The 14,640-nt window shown below is 39.2% G+C and overlaps 1 protein-coding gene across 11 annotated transcripts in view; it reads right to left on the bottom strand.

The window, feature by feature from the left end:
* The window catches only part of PDE1C (phosphodiesterase 1C), a 708,660-nt gene that overhangs the window by 71,014 nt on the left and 623,006 nt on the right, over positions 1–14,640 (bottom strand). For all 11 annotated transcript variants that reach the window (XM_077120317.1, XM_077120326.1, XM_077120282.1 and 8 more), the window contains 2 exons: positions 14,277–14,452; positions 4,826–5,056 (listed from right to left, as the gene is read on the bottom strand). In XM_077120317.1, coding sequence (XP_076976432.1) covers positions 4,826–5,056; positions 14,277–14,452 — 407 coding nt within the window. The remainder of the gene's footprint in view (positions 1–4,825; positions 5,057–14,276; positions 14,453–14,640) is intronic.

Below are 14,640 nucleotides of genomic sequence, written 5' to 3'. Positions count from 1 at the left end.
GAGTTGAAGATTGAGGCTCCTATTTTGTTTCTTCCAGGCACTCCCCCTAATCTTCTGCAAGGTCAGCTGTTTGCACCTATGCCTTCTCTGGGTCTTTATTTATAACCCTCTTGTAGAATTTATAACCTTTTTTATGTTAGCCTTGTTCATGTTCATTGTTTCTCTTGTGGTCTAAACTAGGGATTGGTAGACTACAGCCCCTGGGTCAAACCTGGCCTGTTGCCTGTTTCTATAGGGCCCACAAGCCAAGATTAGTTTTTATACTTTGTAATAGTTGGGGAAAAAGAAGAAGACAAAGAACGTGTGACATAAAAATTACATAAAATTTGAATTTCAGTGTGCATCAAGTTTTATTGGAACACAGCCTCGTTTGTACGTTGACATATTTCTGACATCTTGTGTTAACACAGCAGTAGAATAGTTATAGCAGAGACTGTATTGACCTGCAGAGCCTAATATATTTACTATCTGCTCCTTTACTGAAAAACTTTGCCAATCACTGGAATAGATAGATTATAAACTCTTTGTACTCAATTGATTCTCAATATATCTGATTCCCTCTTCCCCTTGATGGCACCAAACCTCACAAATAGTAGGGATATTCTGGTTAAAGGATATAGAATTTGGACTCACACAGATCTGAGTCAGTTTCTAGATCTCTATTTAGTTGTCGTTTCATTTTAGGCAAACTATTTAACCTCTCTGAGCCTCAGTTTCCCCATTTGTAAAGGAAGAATAAGTGTATCTACCTCATAAGGTTGTTACGATTTTTAAACGACTTAATATAGGCAAAATCTCAAATGCAATATTTGGCATATACTAAGAATTCAAAAAACGAGAGTGGTTATTAGATTACTTGAGGAGGGAATATTCTCTCCACTACTTGCGTTGCCACTGAGGGAAAGACATTTTTAACTTACTCTCCCAAAAGGAAGAAGCAGGGAAGAAAACACCTTGCCTCTCACCATCCCTTGCAGGCTCCTACTCTGTGAAGGAGTGACATGCCCCAGAGGAGGAGTTGAGCAGGCGAAGTTCAGTGCAGCCGCTCGTTTCTCCCATTCCCCTGCTAGACATGTATTCCACAGCATACGCCTTTTCGGTTTCTCCAGAATAGCATGCTGGTGTCAGTGATGAGGCTGAACCTCTGTGGCTCTGCCAGGGTCTGTACGCTCAGTTGGGCAGATTTGTTAAGAAGCCCGTGCACTCAGCAGTCCAAATCCATATTTTCCAATTCAGCTTCAATTGGAATAGGGCTAATACTTTGATCATCAGCTTTCTAGTTCTGATATCTGTCTTGCAGGTGGTTCAGACTTTGGAGGGGAATAGAGAGGTACTTTGTATCGCCCTCTAAAAATCCAACAGATGCTCCATACATTCTTCCGATGTTGAACATATTTTCTAGACTATGATACATTTGAATACAAAGCAAACCAGTGCTTCCTTTGGTCAAAGTCAATATCCTCTCTGTTATTTCTGTCTGAAACTTTCTTTAAAAATAGTCTGAAAGAGCAATTATCTGGTGGAACTCTTACGGACCAGATGCAGCAACGTGAAAGTGCCAAGCTAAATTAACCAAGAGGAGAGTTAAATCAAATTCCCTGGTTGCTAATTCTAGCATTGCTATTAATAGCCATGTGACCTTGGGCAAATTGCTTTCTCTCATTTTTCTACCATTCCACCGTCTACAAAATTAAGATGATAGCACGTACTTTGTACGAGAAAATGCTTGTGAATTACTCAGGACAGTGTCTGGCATACTGTAGGTGCTCAATAAATGTCACCCATCACTGCTATAGGATTTGACTCCCTGGTGCCATAGAAGTTTCTTTCTTAAGAATAGGTACTTTAAAAAATGCTTCTAGAATCTTTGCCACCAAAAATAATTTGGCTAACTATGAGGATTAAAGCCCTGTCCACAAGGTCATTAGCTCTATCTGGTAATAATGAGGAAGAAAGGGTCACAGTTTGCAATGTGGAGTTTGAGGGAGTCATGGGATAGCCAAAGGATGATGTCAGATAGGTAAATTGCCATTGCTAGTGTGGAAGCCAGAGAAATCTGGGCCATGAGAAATCATTGCATAGATAAGTACTGATGGGATTTTCCCAAAAAGAGATTATAAGCAAAGAGAAGGTGATTCAGTATGATATCCTGAAAAACACATACATTTGGGGATCATACTGAGAAAGAAGACTGAGAAGCAACAAAGAAGGAAGAAAGGAGGTAGATGAGGAGAGAGCAGTATCTCTGAAGCAAGTGGTCTGGGTTTCAAGAAGGAAAAAAGTCACTGAAGACTAGCTCCTGAGTGGCCCAGCTAAGGTGAACAACCAGAATGCTCACTGGCCTCTCAACCTACTCACTGCCCTGAATTCTTGCCAGCTACCCTCAACCTTACTAGTCTCCCTGAACGTACCATACTTTCTCTTTGCTTCTAGGCCATTGCGTGGGGTCTGGAATTCTGGCTAAGGCCTGGAGTACTCATCCTTGGCCTAAAGTCTTGCTTCCTCCAGGAAGCCCCACCACCTCCCCAGGCCAAATTAGGTGCCCACACCCTTAAGCAGTGTTCCCTTAGCACCTAGGATGCCACATATCTTACTGTGTCATAATTGCCTTTCTCCATCTAAGTTTGAGCTACATTAGGGGGGCTATCAGATCAGAACTACCCATTAGTGTACTCAACCCACAGGAAGTGTTCAGTAAATATTTCTGCACAAGTGGCCTGGAGCGGCCTGTAAATGGGATCTCCAGTATCACTCCTCATTCTCACTCTCACAGCCCAGCCCAAACAGGGCACTGCCATGAGCCAGGCATGGCAGGAGGCTTACACAAGGGACCTCATTTCATCCTGGCGGCATCTCTCTAAGGCAGGTATTTCCCTCCCCGCCCCGCCCCCCCACACCTCCATACATACAAAGATAAAGAAACATTTAACAGATGGGCTCAAAAGGTTGCCCAAGCTTGTAAAGCCGCAAAGAGGAGCTGGAATTCCAATTCATGTGTCTGGCTTCAATGCCACACTTTAATTCCTATAGGTTTGATTCTCTCTCCACAAGACTGCAGGCTCCCAAGGATGATGAACATGGTCCCTATTTTCTTTTCAGCATGAGAGTCTAACACAAAGCATGTAGAAGAGGTGGCCAATAAATGCAATTTCATTTAGATGTTACAAGCTGTCTATGGAAACAGGCTGCTTGGTTTGAATTGGGCTCCACTCTTAGCAGCTAAGAGGCTGGTCAAGTCAGGACAACAGACATCCCTGTGTCCTAGGAAGTCAGGAAGGTTAACTTAGCAAATTTATGCAAAGTTCTTGGGTGGTGATAAAGGTTACTATTATTATTATTATTTGTGTTAAAATATTGTTTCTCAGTTATACAGGTCATATATGTTTATTGTAAAAATAACTGGAGAACATTGTGCTAAGCACTTTCTACTTATTCCTCATTAACTGAGACTGTGTATGTAGCCCATTGGCTAGTGCGCAACTCTGGAGCAGATCACCTGGCCCTGCCAGGCACTGCAAATATAAAGAGGGAACATAAAACAGCATCTGATGCAGTTAATAAATGCTATTTTCTATTGTTATCACTGTTTTGCAATCATAATTGTTAAAGGTTCACAGAGGCCAATGCTATGAGTTGGTATTATTATGTGTCTTTTAAAGACAGGACAAGGTCAAGAACCTGGCCCAAGTCACTGAGAACTGAGAGGCACACTGTGACTTGCATGCAGGTCTGATGACTGCAAAACCAACGTGCATAACTATTTTGTTGTTCAGCCACAACCAATGCGCATAACTACCTTGCTATTCGGCCACAACCTGGCACATCAGTACTCTGGAGACTCTGAACTACCTGCCCTTCCCCAAACAAGGTTAACCCATTCCATGTCCCTGCACCTAAGCCCATCTTGTTCTCTCTGGCTGAGAATTTCCTTGCTCCCATTTGACCAGCAAACTTCTATTCAGATGTTAATAACAGGGTAGGGTGGGAGGGATGTGGGAATTTTTTGCATGTTATTTGCATAGACTTATAACTTCTCTAATGAAAAAAAATGAAAGAAACAAAAATTAAATTAAATTCTAAAAAACCAGCTGAGACATCAGCGCCTCTTGAAGTCTTCTCTGGTATTTACCTCATCCCACTACCTCCAGTCCCAACAAAGCTAATTTCTCTTTCTTCACACAAGTCCCGTGGGTGTTCTTGCCTTGTTACTACGGTTACTTGCTCCCATTCTACTAAATGATTTGTGAGGATGTTTATATCCCCTATGAGACCAGGGGCTTCTTGTGGTCATTACATTTTTCAGTCCCCCAAGACAACTCTAGAGACCAGCTCATCGTGCTTTGCCTGGAACTTTTCTGATTTCAAAATAGAAAATCCAGCACTCCATACACCCTCAGTTCCAGGCAAACAGGGATGGCTGGTCACCTTCATATATACATACACAGATGTATAGCTACACAGAGGACCACAATTCAGGTAGGTCTGAGGCCTGGCCCTGCTAAGGGGATGGTGCATCTGGAATAAGTGACCTTCGAGTCACCCATCTGGGCAGTAAGCAGTAGGACACATGCTGGGTGGTTGACAGTAACTTCCACGTGGTGGGCAGACAGGCAGGTGGACACTGACATGTCTCTGAGCTGCCTGCTGCTTTGGATGCACCACACCCAGTGCAGTAGCATCAGCCAGCAGCTGGAGGGCCAGGGAAGCCTGCTTGGTGAGCTGTCCTTCCAGGGTGAAACTGTTTGCCAGCTCCCATTCATCACATCATTAACACCCTGGGAAGAGCCTTCCCCACTGCAAATCTACCCTTGCGGTGAGAACTCACCATTCTGCTGCTTTTCTCCTGATGATTTCTCGGCTTTGGAATGTTTCCCGCGAGGATTGTCACTTTTGTTTGTGCGCGTTCCATCGACTTGATTCTTGGCTTCCCCAGATGTCTTTTTCTCAGCTTTGCCAGACGCGACTTCTTCAGCCTGGCTTTTAGCTTCCATTTCCTTTTGCTTCTCCTCTGCAGCCAGGCGAGCTTTTTCCTCTGCTTCCTTCTTGGCCTTCTCCTCTGCAGCCACAGCAAGTTAAGAAAGGCATAGAACAGGAAAAAAAAAATAATAACATCATGCCATTAGGAAAATTGACTCTCTGAAAAATGAAAATTGACTCTCTGAAAAATAAAAATTGTTTACACTGGGAATTAATACACTTCAAATGTCCCAAGGGGCTTACTGAGTGTTCTGGATATATTTTTGGTTAATTTCAGGAACAGTGGCACATACATTTAGGAAGCCAATAAAAGAGGTTCGTGGTGATGTCATTTCTGAAGACAGCGGGTCAGAGGGAGGCAGGAACAAAGTCATAATAAGAATAAGAATAATTAATGATTAATTTTGTAATTGGCATTATTATTATTTATTTCTGGTAGGTTCTACTGTGTGCATACTCTACAGAAAGTATTACGCTAAGTGCTTTCAAAAATTGTTTGTTTTCACTCTCAAAACAACCTAATGCAATAGTCCTTACTATTGTAACCCTACTTTACAAATATGGAAACAAGGCTCAAAGAAGCTAAAAAACTTTCCCATGGCCAAAGTAAGAACTGGAGCTTTATGTAGGTTTCCTTAGGACCTGGAGTTTAAACATAAATAATTGATTAAAAAACAAAAAGTCAGGGAAAATAACCACCCCTAGAAAACCACAGTTTCAGGCTACCACTTACGAATTTAAAAGTAGGAGGAGGGTAATTAAGTCTGGCAAAAAACATGGTCTTACCCAGCAATACCATTGCTAGGTATCTACTCAAAGGACTTAAGGGCAAAGACACAAACGGACATTTGCACACCAATGTTTATAGCAGCATTATTTACAATTGCAAAGAGATGGAAACAGCCAAAATCTCCATCAACAGAAGAGTGGCTAAACAAACTGTGGTATATACATACGATGGAATATTATGCAGCTTTAAGACAAGATAAACTTATGAACCATGTAATAACATGGATGGACCTAGAGAATATTATGCTGAGTGAATCCAGCCAAAAACTAAAGGACAAATACTGTATGGTCCCACTGATGTGAACGGACATTCGAGAATAAACTTGAAATATGTCATTGGTAACAGAGTTCAGCAGGAGTTAGAAACAGGGTAAGACAATGGGTAATTGAAGCTGAAGGGATACAGACTGTGCAACAGGACTAGATACAAAAACTCAAAAATGGACAGCACAATAATACCTAATTGTAAAGTAATCATGTTAAAACACTGAATGAAGCTGCATCTGAGCTATAGGTTTTTGTTTTGTTTTGTGTTGTTTTGTTTTGATTTTACTATTATTACTTTTATTTTTTTCTCTATATTAACATTCTATATCTTTTTCGGTTATGTTGCTAGTTCTTCTAAACCAGTGCAAATGTACTAAGAAATGATGATCATGCATCTATGTGATGATGTTAAGAATTAATGATTGCATGTGTAGAATGGTATGATCTCTAAATGTTGGGTTAATTTCTTTTTTTCCGTTAATTAAAAAAAAAAAAAAAAAAAGAGAAGGGATAATTGGAGATGAAGGGATACAGACTGTACAACGGGACTTGATATAAAAACTCAGAAATGGACAGCACAATACTACCCAATTGTAATGCAATTATGTTAAAACACTGAATGAAGCTGCATGTGAGGTATAGGTTTTTTGTTTTTGTTTTTTTTTTTCTTTCTATTATTGTTTTAATTCTTATTCTGTTGTCTTTTTATTTCTTTTTCTAAATCGATGCAAATGTACTAAGAAATGATGAATATGCAACTATGTGATGTTATTAAGAATTACTGATTGTACATGTAGATTGGAATGATTTCTAATTGTTTTGTTAATTCTTTTTTTAATTAATAAAAAAAAAAAAAAAAAAAAAAACATGGTCTTAGGTCCACATGATAAGTTCAGATGAGTATTGTGATCCGTGTTCTCCTGTTCAATGAAAGGATGTCAAATGTTTTTAACTTAGCTGATTGTAAAAAAGTCTGCTCTGTGCTTAATCAAAAACACAACTTTTGATCCAGTATTGCATATCGTCAAATATTTATGAAAAGATTTGTTCATTCATTCAACTAATAATTATTGAGCACTTATGTAGAGCCAAACACTATTTTAGGCCCTGAGAATACAGCAGTAAATGAGAGATACTTATGCAGTAGAGAAAACAATAATTAAGTAAACAAATCACATAAATAATTTCAGATAGTGAAAAGCACTTTGCAAAATATAAAACAGAGTCATACGATGCAACACAGCAGAGCGGAGGGAAGTAGCAATAGATAGGAGGTGGAGAAGGTTTCTTTGAGAAGGTGACATTTGACACAAATCCTGAATGATAAAGAACTGGCCATGCAGCAATGTAGGGAAAGAGCATTTCAGGCAGAGGAAAAAGCAAATGCAAGAGCCATGAGGCATGAATGAGCTTGGTGTTTAAGGGATACTGAGTTGGACAGCATGGCTAATGTAAAGTTGGCAAGGCATTATTAGTGAGAGATGATATGACCAAGGTCAGGCAGGGCCTTAGAGGCAACTGGGTAGAGCTGGGATGTATGGAGTAACATACATGGAAGGGCACCTAACAGAGACTAATCCTGCCTTAGAGTCTAGAGACCCACTCTGTATAGCACTCATTTCATTCAAAGGCCTTTCAGATTATGCTAGCAATTCCTACTGTGAAAAGCATGATTGGATCTTTCTGGAGATGTGCTATAAATACTGTACATCTCCTCACCAGGTGTCTACTTTCTTTTCCTTGTGTTAGTCTTGGTCCTGAAAAAGCTGACTTTTCTAGACAAAAATGTTTGTTTTTAACCTAAAAGACACTGGGGTGGATGTGCATCTGATTACAGTTCTCTTTGTTTTAGTTGCTAAAGAACATGAGGTCAGATTTGGTCCAGGTTCTCATGTTAATGAGGATTTATGGCATGTCTGTGATGGATTTATATGACCCCTGGCTTCATTTTACTTTTCCTGCCTTTACATTTGCTTGGCTCAGATGCCACTCTTATTATATTATGAGTTTTTCACTCATTTTTCATTGATCCAACCATCCATCCAACCCACCCAATGCCCTGGCCTCATCTCAGACACATTAAATCAGATTCTGGAGGGAGAGGGGGCAAGGATAGGATATTTTAAATGTCCTTCAGGTGACTGTAACATGCAATGTGTTTGAGAAGCACTGATTTAAATTGTAAATTATTTTCCATTAAACTTTTCATGACGTGCTATCTCCTAATAGGACATATTTAAACTTTGCAGCAGAAAGGTTAAGAAAGAAATTTCTTTACAAAATAACATAATTAGATGCATAAACAGTATAATATGTCTTTGACTTCTACAAAAGGTAGAACTAAAGAATGAAAGAATTCTCTTGGAGAAAGAGATGGTAAGATGGCATTTTCAGCAGACAGCAGGGACACAAGAGGCCCATACAATGCTCATACCAGACTTTCTCTCATTCTCCTTTAGAGCTCCAGGGACACGGGCCAAATGTAATCCCCATCACTGAACTCCCAGCGCTTAGCAGAGCGCCTGATAGAGTAAGTGCTCAGGAGTATTTGTTGACTAAAAGAATGTGTGCAATGGGTGTGATTTACTCTCCCTGCCGATGTGACGTTGTTTGTACATATTCCATCTTCAGCAATCTAGACGGGTATAAAATATAGCAAGTATCTAAACTCTTAAGGCCTATTACAAAGAGTTAGCTTTTTGACAAATGTTAGTTTCCTTTACCACTAATGTTAAGTAAGTAGCAAACAATGGCTATTTTTACAACCCAGAGGTGGAAACTGAGGCAAGGAGAAGGAGAAATCATCCACACTAAGATAAAGCATGTATAAATCCCTCACAGAATCCCCACGGAATCCGTGACAAACTTTCAACCATCAGAAAAATATCCCCAACTTGAAAATACTAACACCAAAGGTGTTAAATTCTGGTTTGCAACAAAAGAGCATAAAATGTTATCTGAGCAAGAAAAATTCATTTGACAACTGAGTCAGACCAATTTTCAATGGGAAATCTAGCAAGAAATAAAATCGGGGAGGGGTGAATTTCAGAAGTAAATCTCTTTTGGCTTAACTGCAACTGACATCAGACAATTAATGTTGAAATGAATAAATGGTCGCCCTTATAACATCATTACTGAATCGGATACAAGTCTGCTCCGTAACATGACTCCTCTCCTCCAACAGTCACATTCCACCAGGTGGTTCCGTCACGCCCTTCACCTGGGCTGCTCCACTTCTCCTTTGCCTCACTTCTCTGAAGCACTTGATGTGACTGTGATCCACTGCACACACTCAAAATAAGTGAACAAACCAAATAAGCAGATAAGTAAGAACGCAGAAAATAATTCTACAGGAGACAATCATTTCTACGGCAATCTAATTCTATTATATTTTCAGGTTGAGTGTTGAAGTACGGATAAAATTTTCCTACAGTGAGAAACAATAGATGAAAACACAGTTAACATATGAGGGCTAATAGAATCCAGAGCTGGCATGAAGACAGAGAATTAACTGTTCAGGCCTTAGTTTGAACAGCCTTGGCACTCTAAGGCTTCTACGCTAGTAGTAGAAAACACAGACCATAGTTCAACTTTGTTTCCTTTTGCCTCCCATGTCGAACTATCTGCGGAGATGTGCCTGTTATGAAAACACTCAAAAGCAAGTACCTAAAGAGCAAAATTGGACCAAAGCCCTCATGAGCTATAAATTACATTCCCTATAACTGACAGCTGGTTCTATACCACACGGGATGCCAGTGCAGGCTTGAGGAAATACACACTGATGTCGTCATTTAATCTGCCTTCCTAAATAACGATACTGCAGGCTCTTGATTAAAAGCGGTACTGTCCTTGATATAATTTCCTGAAATGCCTACTTAACCTACCTACAAACATATAGATAGAAAGAAACTAAAAGGAACCACCAAAACACTATACGAATTTTGGTGCAGTCAACTCTCAGTTATGTACAAGCACAAGAGAAAGATACTTCTAGACATCTAAGGACTCAGAAGCTCCCCCAGGCTCTTTCTAAAATGATAAGCAATGACACCAGTAAAGCTTAGTGTTAAATTAAAAATTTTGCTAAACTAAATATGAAACGATGCAAATATTAAAAATAACTATTAAGGGCGGGCCGCGGTGGCTCAGCGGGCAAAGTGCTTGCCTGCTATGCCGGAGGACCTCGGTTCGATTCCCGGCCCCAGCCCATGTAACAAAAACGGAGAAACAGAATACAATAAAACAAGAAAATGTTTAAAAATGTTTCCCTTTCTTCCTTCCTTCTCTCTGTCTTTCCTTTAAAAAAAAAAAAAAAAAAAAAAAAAAAATAACTATTAAAGGATAAGGTGATTACACATTTATTTATAATCTGCTATATGTAAAATTCCATGTTATTTCAGTAACTCCTAGTGATGACGGGCAAATTAAATAAAAATTCACTAAATTTCCAAGCATTCACAAAGGAGTGTCAATACATACTATTCCATTATTTACATTGATAGGGACACTTGTACTTCAATAAAAAGGTAAAGATAATCTCTAGACAAATAAAAATAGGATGTATAAAAAGCAAAGTTGAAAGGCATATGACAAATTTGGGCAGAAATTGAGATATATTTTGTCAACTGAAGAATTATCCATAATACATAAAGAATACTTAAAAATCAATAATAAGAATATAAACATACTAATGGGAAAAACGAGAGGGAAATATGATTGGGGAACCACAAAAGAAAACTAAACAGAAATGTGCAAAGAAATATCATATTCACTTGTAATACCAGCAAAGATGAAAAAGAATCATGATAACCTGTTTTGCCCAAATATAGGGAAATATGTATTTTCATTATATTTCTACTAGGAGAGAAAATTGGTAAAAACTTTCGGGAGAGAAATCTGATAATCTGTATCTAGATCCTTAAAAATATTCATCTCCTTTGACACAGGAATCACACATTTGAACTTGCAGGTTCAAAGTAGTTTTATATATAACAGTGAAGAATTGGAAACCTACATACCCAGTAATAAAGGAATGGTTAACTATAGTAGTCAATTTGATGCAGCCATTTAAATCAGATTTTCTAAAAATATTCAGTATCAGTATACAATGTTCAAGATAGTGGTAGAAAAGTAGAATACAAGACAATATTTTACTATGATCCCAATTAGGGGGAAATATTTACTTATACATACTCATAGTAAAACAAATTAAAATGAATTGCATCAGAATTTTAACTGATATCTGGTATAGAAATTAGTAGTAGTTTTTATTTTCTTGTATATATGCGCATATAAGTATATGTACGTGTATATGTGTATATATATTAATGCATTTTGTATACGCACGTATACATATATATATATAATACTTCAAGATTCCAGCATCAGTAACCTAAACATGAATAATTCTCACTCCAGAAAAAATGTTTTAAAAGTACATAATATTGAGTAGAAATTGATCAATATTGATCAGACTTGCAAATTGTTATCCTGCATGTCTTTGATTAGGAATAACGATTTCAGCCCTAAGAGCTGTAAGGAATATTGATTTGGTGTTTGCTAACAATTATGGGTTTTGGTGTGGTTAGCTTTATAAACCAAGATTTGAGGTCCAATTCCATATCTGATCAGGTTAATAACAATATATGCCCAAGCACCCTATGCTAGGCAGACTTTCCTGAAATCAGAGTCCTCTGATAAAAAAAGAGCAATAAGCAAAAGAGCCAGGGATAAACTAGTACAAACTACTATCAGGGGAAAAACAGATGCCAATGGATTTCTTATTAATACCAGTCAACAACATTACTGAGATGCTGAAAATCTTATAAAATATTACTTACTGGTTGGTATTTTCACCCTCAGTTCCTTAATTCTGCATTCAAATCTCCAACCTTCTTTTCCAATTTGTTTCAATAACAGCTACCAATAATCAGTTGCAAACTATGTATAGGTCCTGTTCTCGATGTTACACATGCATTTTTTTTTTTCTATTTTTGCATCAGCTCTGTGATGTGCATTATCATCCCCAAAACAGAGCCTCAAAGAAACTACCTGAGTTTGCAAGGGCACAGGGCAAGCAGAGATTCAATTCTCTCTTTCTACACTGGCTAAATTTGCACTAATAACCAAACTATCATCTCACAATCTACACATAACCCAGGTCCTGAGCCACTGTGCTTTCCCTTTCTCCTTGCTCCCAATTTCGAGTCACAACACCTCCTTCAGGACCCAACACCAGAAATCCCGAGTGCTGCCTACAAGACGCCTTCCCAAGTGTTCTAAGCAGCATTTGGGACATGTCCTTTTATATTTCCAAAATAGCTTAAGCTTACCTCAGTCATATACTTTACCTACTATAGTTTAAAATTATTAGCTGCTTATTTATCTGTCCTTCTTTAAAGGTCCAGTTTTCCCCCATAAAAGTAACTGCCTAATGCATCCCAGGTGATTAGTTTGGGGAAGGTAATTTTAGTAAGTCAGATATTGCAAACAAATTATTCTGAAGTACCTCTTTAAATTGCATATTGTCAGGAAATGGATTTCAAGTGTAATAAGTGTGATTGATTATAAGATAGTGCTTCTTCTGAGATGATTCAGTAGGTGCTGTCATTGTTTGCAACGCCTACCTAAAGGCAGGATTTCAATGCTGAAAGCATTTGAACAGACTATTAGGGGTACACTTAAAATAGAGACGAGGCACTGGCTCTTTCCATAGCTCAGGATGCAAACAAATGTCCTAAAATGATAAGGGTCCAATTATGCCCTAAAAGTACCTTAAGTTTAAACTCTGCCACAAATAAAATGAACAACATACTTGGGTAGAATTTTGTAAGTCACAGCAGCTGCAGTCAAATAATTTCAACAGAGGGGCTTCTCCTTCTCCCATACTAGAAGTAGATTCCCCAAGTATAGGAGACCAAGTGGCCAGAACCTGCTCTTTCCTGCCACCTCTACCCTTCTCACCTTTTGTGTTGAGACTGGGAGGATAACGTGTTGCAGTGTATTTGGGGATAAAAACCTACTGGGCCTGCTGTGAGGTCTGGGCCAGAGTAGGTGCTGGTGACAAGTGTAATACCTTGCCTGAACTCCTGTTTTTCCTCTGAAAGAACCCTAGAGTAACATCTCCCCCTTCTTCATAGGAGACTGTGAGCTTTGAGGACAGGGATATCTACACCCTTGGCACAGAGCAAAGTACCTGGCACATAGTGGGCACTCAGTAATGTGAGCAAAAATAAAGCAACTTTTGTTGAAGTCTTGCCTCCCCAATGTCTGCTAGGATTAGTACCCCCTCTGAGCCCTGAGAGCCCCGCATGTCTGTGCCCTCTCCCTGCAATCAGGCATCATGGCTTCTGTGTTAACCAGGTTCATGCTGCCTCTCCACCTAGAGTAGTACTACATGCTGATCGTGTAGCACATGCTCAATAAACACAAAAACATGGATGAACAAATGAATTTCAGCTTCCAATAAAACATGGATTTTGGTCTTTTTCTGCATGCAATAATTAACCAAGAGCAATAACTTTTCTTCTCTGAATTGTGGAAATGTTCGCTGTAAGGATTTGTTTACCTACAAGATAGTTCCATTTCAGAAGATCAGTTCTGAGGTCTGATTAATGACTGAAGGGAAATTGTGAACATAAAAGGAAGATAACAGTACAGATAAGGAAACTAAAGGTCATTATATCCATTCATGATGACTTAGGTGGCTATCGATCGGCTTTACTTAGATAAAAGAAGAAATAAAGGCCTGATACTTGTACCACATGGCGAAATGAGAATGACAAGATGGCCTGGCAGAAATCCAAGATATAACCAAACTCATTCCCTGTGGAATCTCCATATGAAGAAAAGGAGTTTAGTCATAGAACACAAGAAAATGTTGAAAGGACACTTGGAAGCTGGCCCTGATTTTATCATGCATTGAGTGTTGGATGTAATGACGATCAAAAGATGACAGATATATACATAGATAGGTAGAGAGAGAGAGGGAGAGGGAGAGGGAGAAGTAAAGGAGAGGATGAGGGGAGAGAGACAGAGAGAGAGAAGGGAGGAACGGTGGGAGAAGGAGAGAAAGATGGTGGATCCTAATATCCAGCAATGTGAATCTGTATCTTCAGTAATTGTGCTTCATTTGTAGCACCTATGAACCAGGGATGGTAATCTTTTGTCTTGTGGGTGGGAATTGAATTGGTTTGGACAGGCAGGTCTCCTGGAGGATCCCCCAGTAGCTTTGGGCATGTTACCTTTGGGCACCTTGGCCCTCCATCTCTCGCGGTTAATGTGCACCACCTCCGTCCAAGTGGCTTTGAAACTCTTACAATTAACAGGGATGACAGAATTGTTGATTGGGGCACTTCCTTCTGACCCACTGCTCTTAACGCCTGATCGCTTTGCATCTGATGAGCTGATGCTGTTTAAACTAGAGGGCAAAAAACACATCAAAGGTGAGGGTTAGTGCTTGAAAAAGGCATATCAATGAGCAAGCCCAAGAGATGAATGGTCAGCATCCATGAAGTCACCACCGTGAAATTCCTAGGTCCTGAGGTTTGCAATTATCCTATTTTCTATTTGTGACAGGTGGGAAATTCTGTTATTTTTAACAGAAAA

This window comes from Tamandua tetradactyla, chromosome 1 (genome assembly GCF_023851605.1).
Source record: "Tamandua tetradactyla isolate mTamTet1 chromosome 1, mTamTet1.pri, whole genome shotgun sequence".
Taxonomy (NCBI): domain Eukaryota; kingdom Metazoa; phylum Chordata; class Mammalia; order Pilosa; family Myrmecophagidae; genus Tamandua; species Tamandua tetradactyla.
The sequence above is the reverse complement of the archived record's forward strand: the minus strand, read 5'-3'. Positions and strand labels throughout refer to the sequence as shown.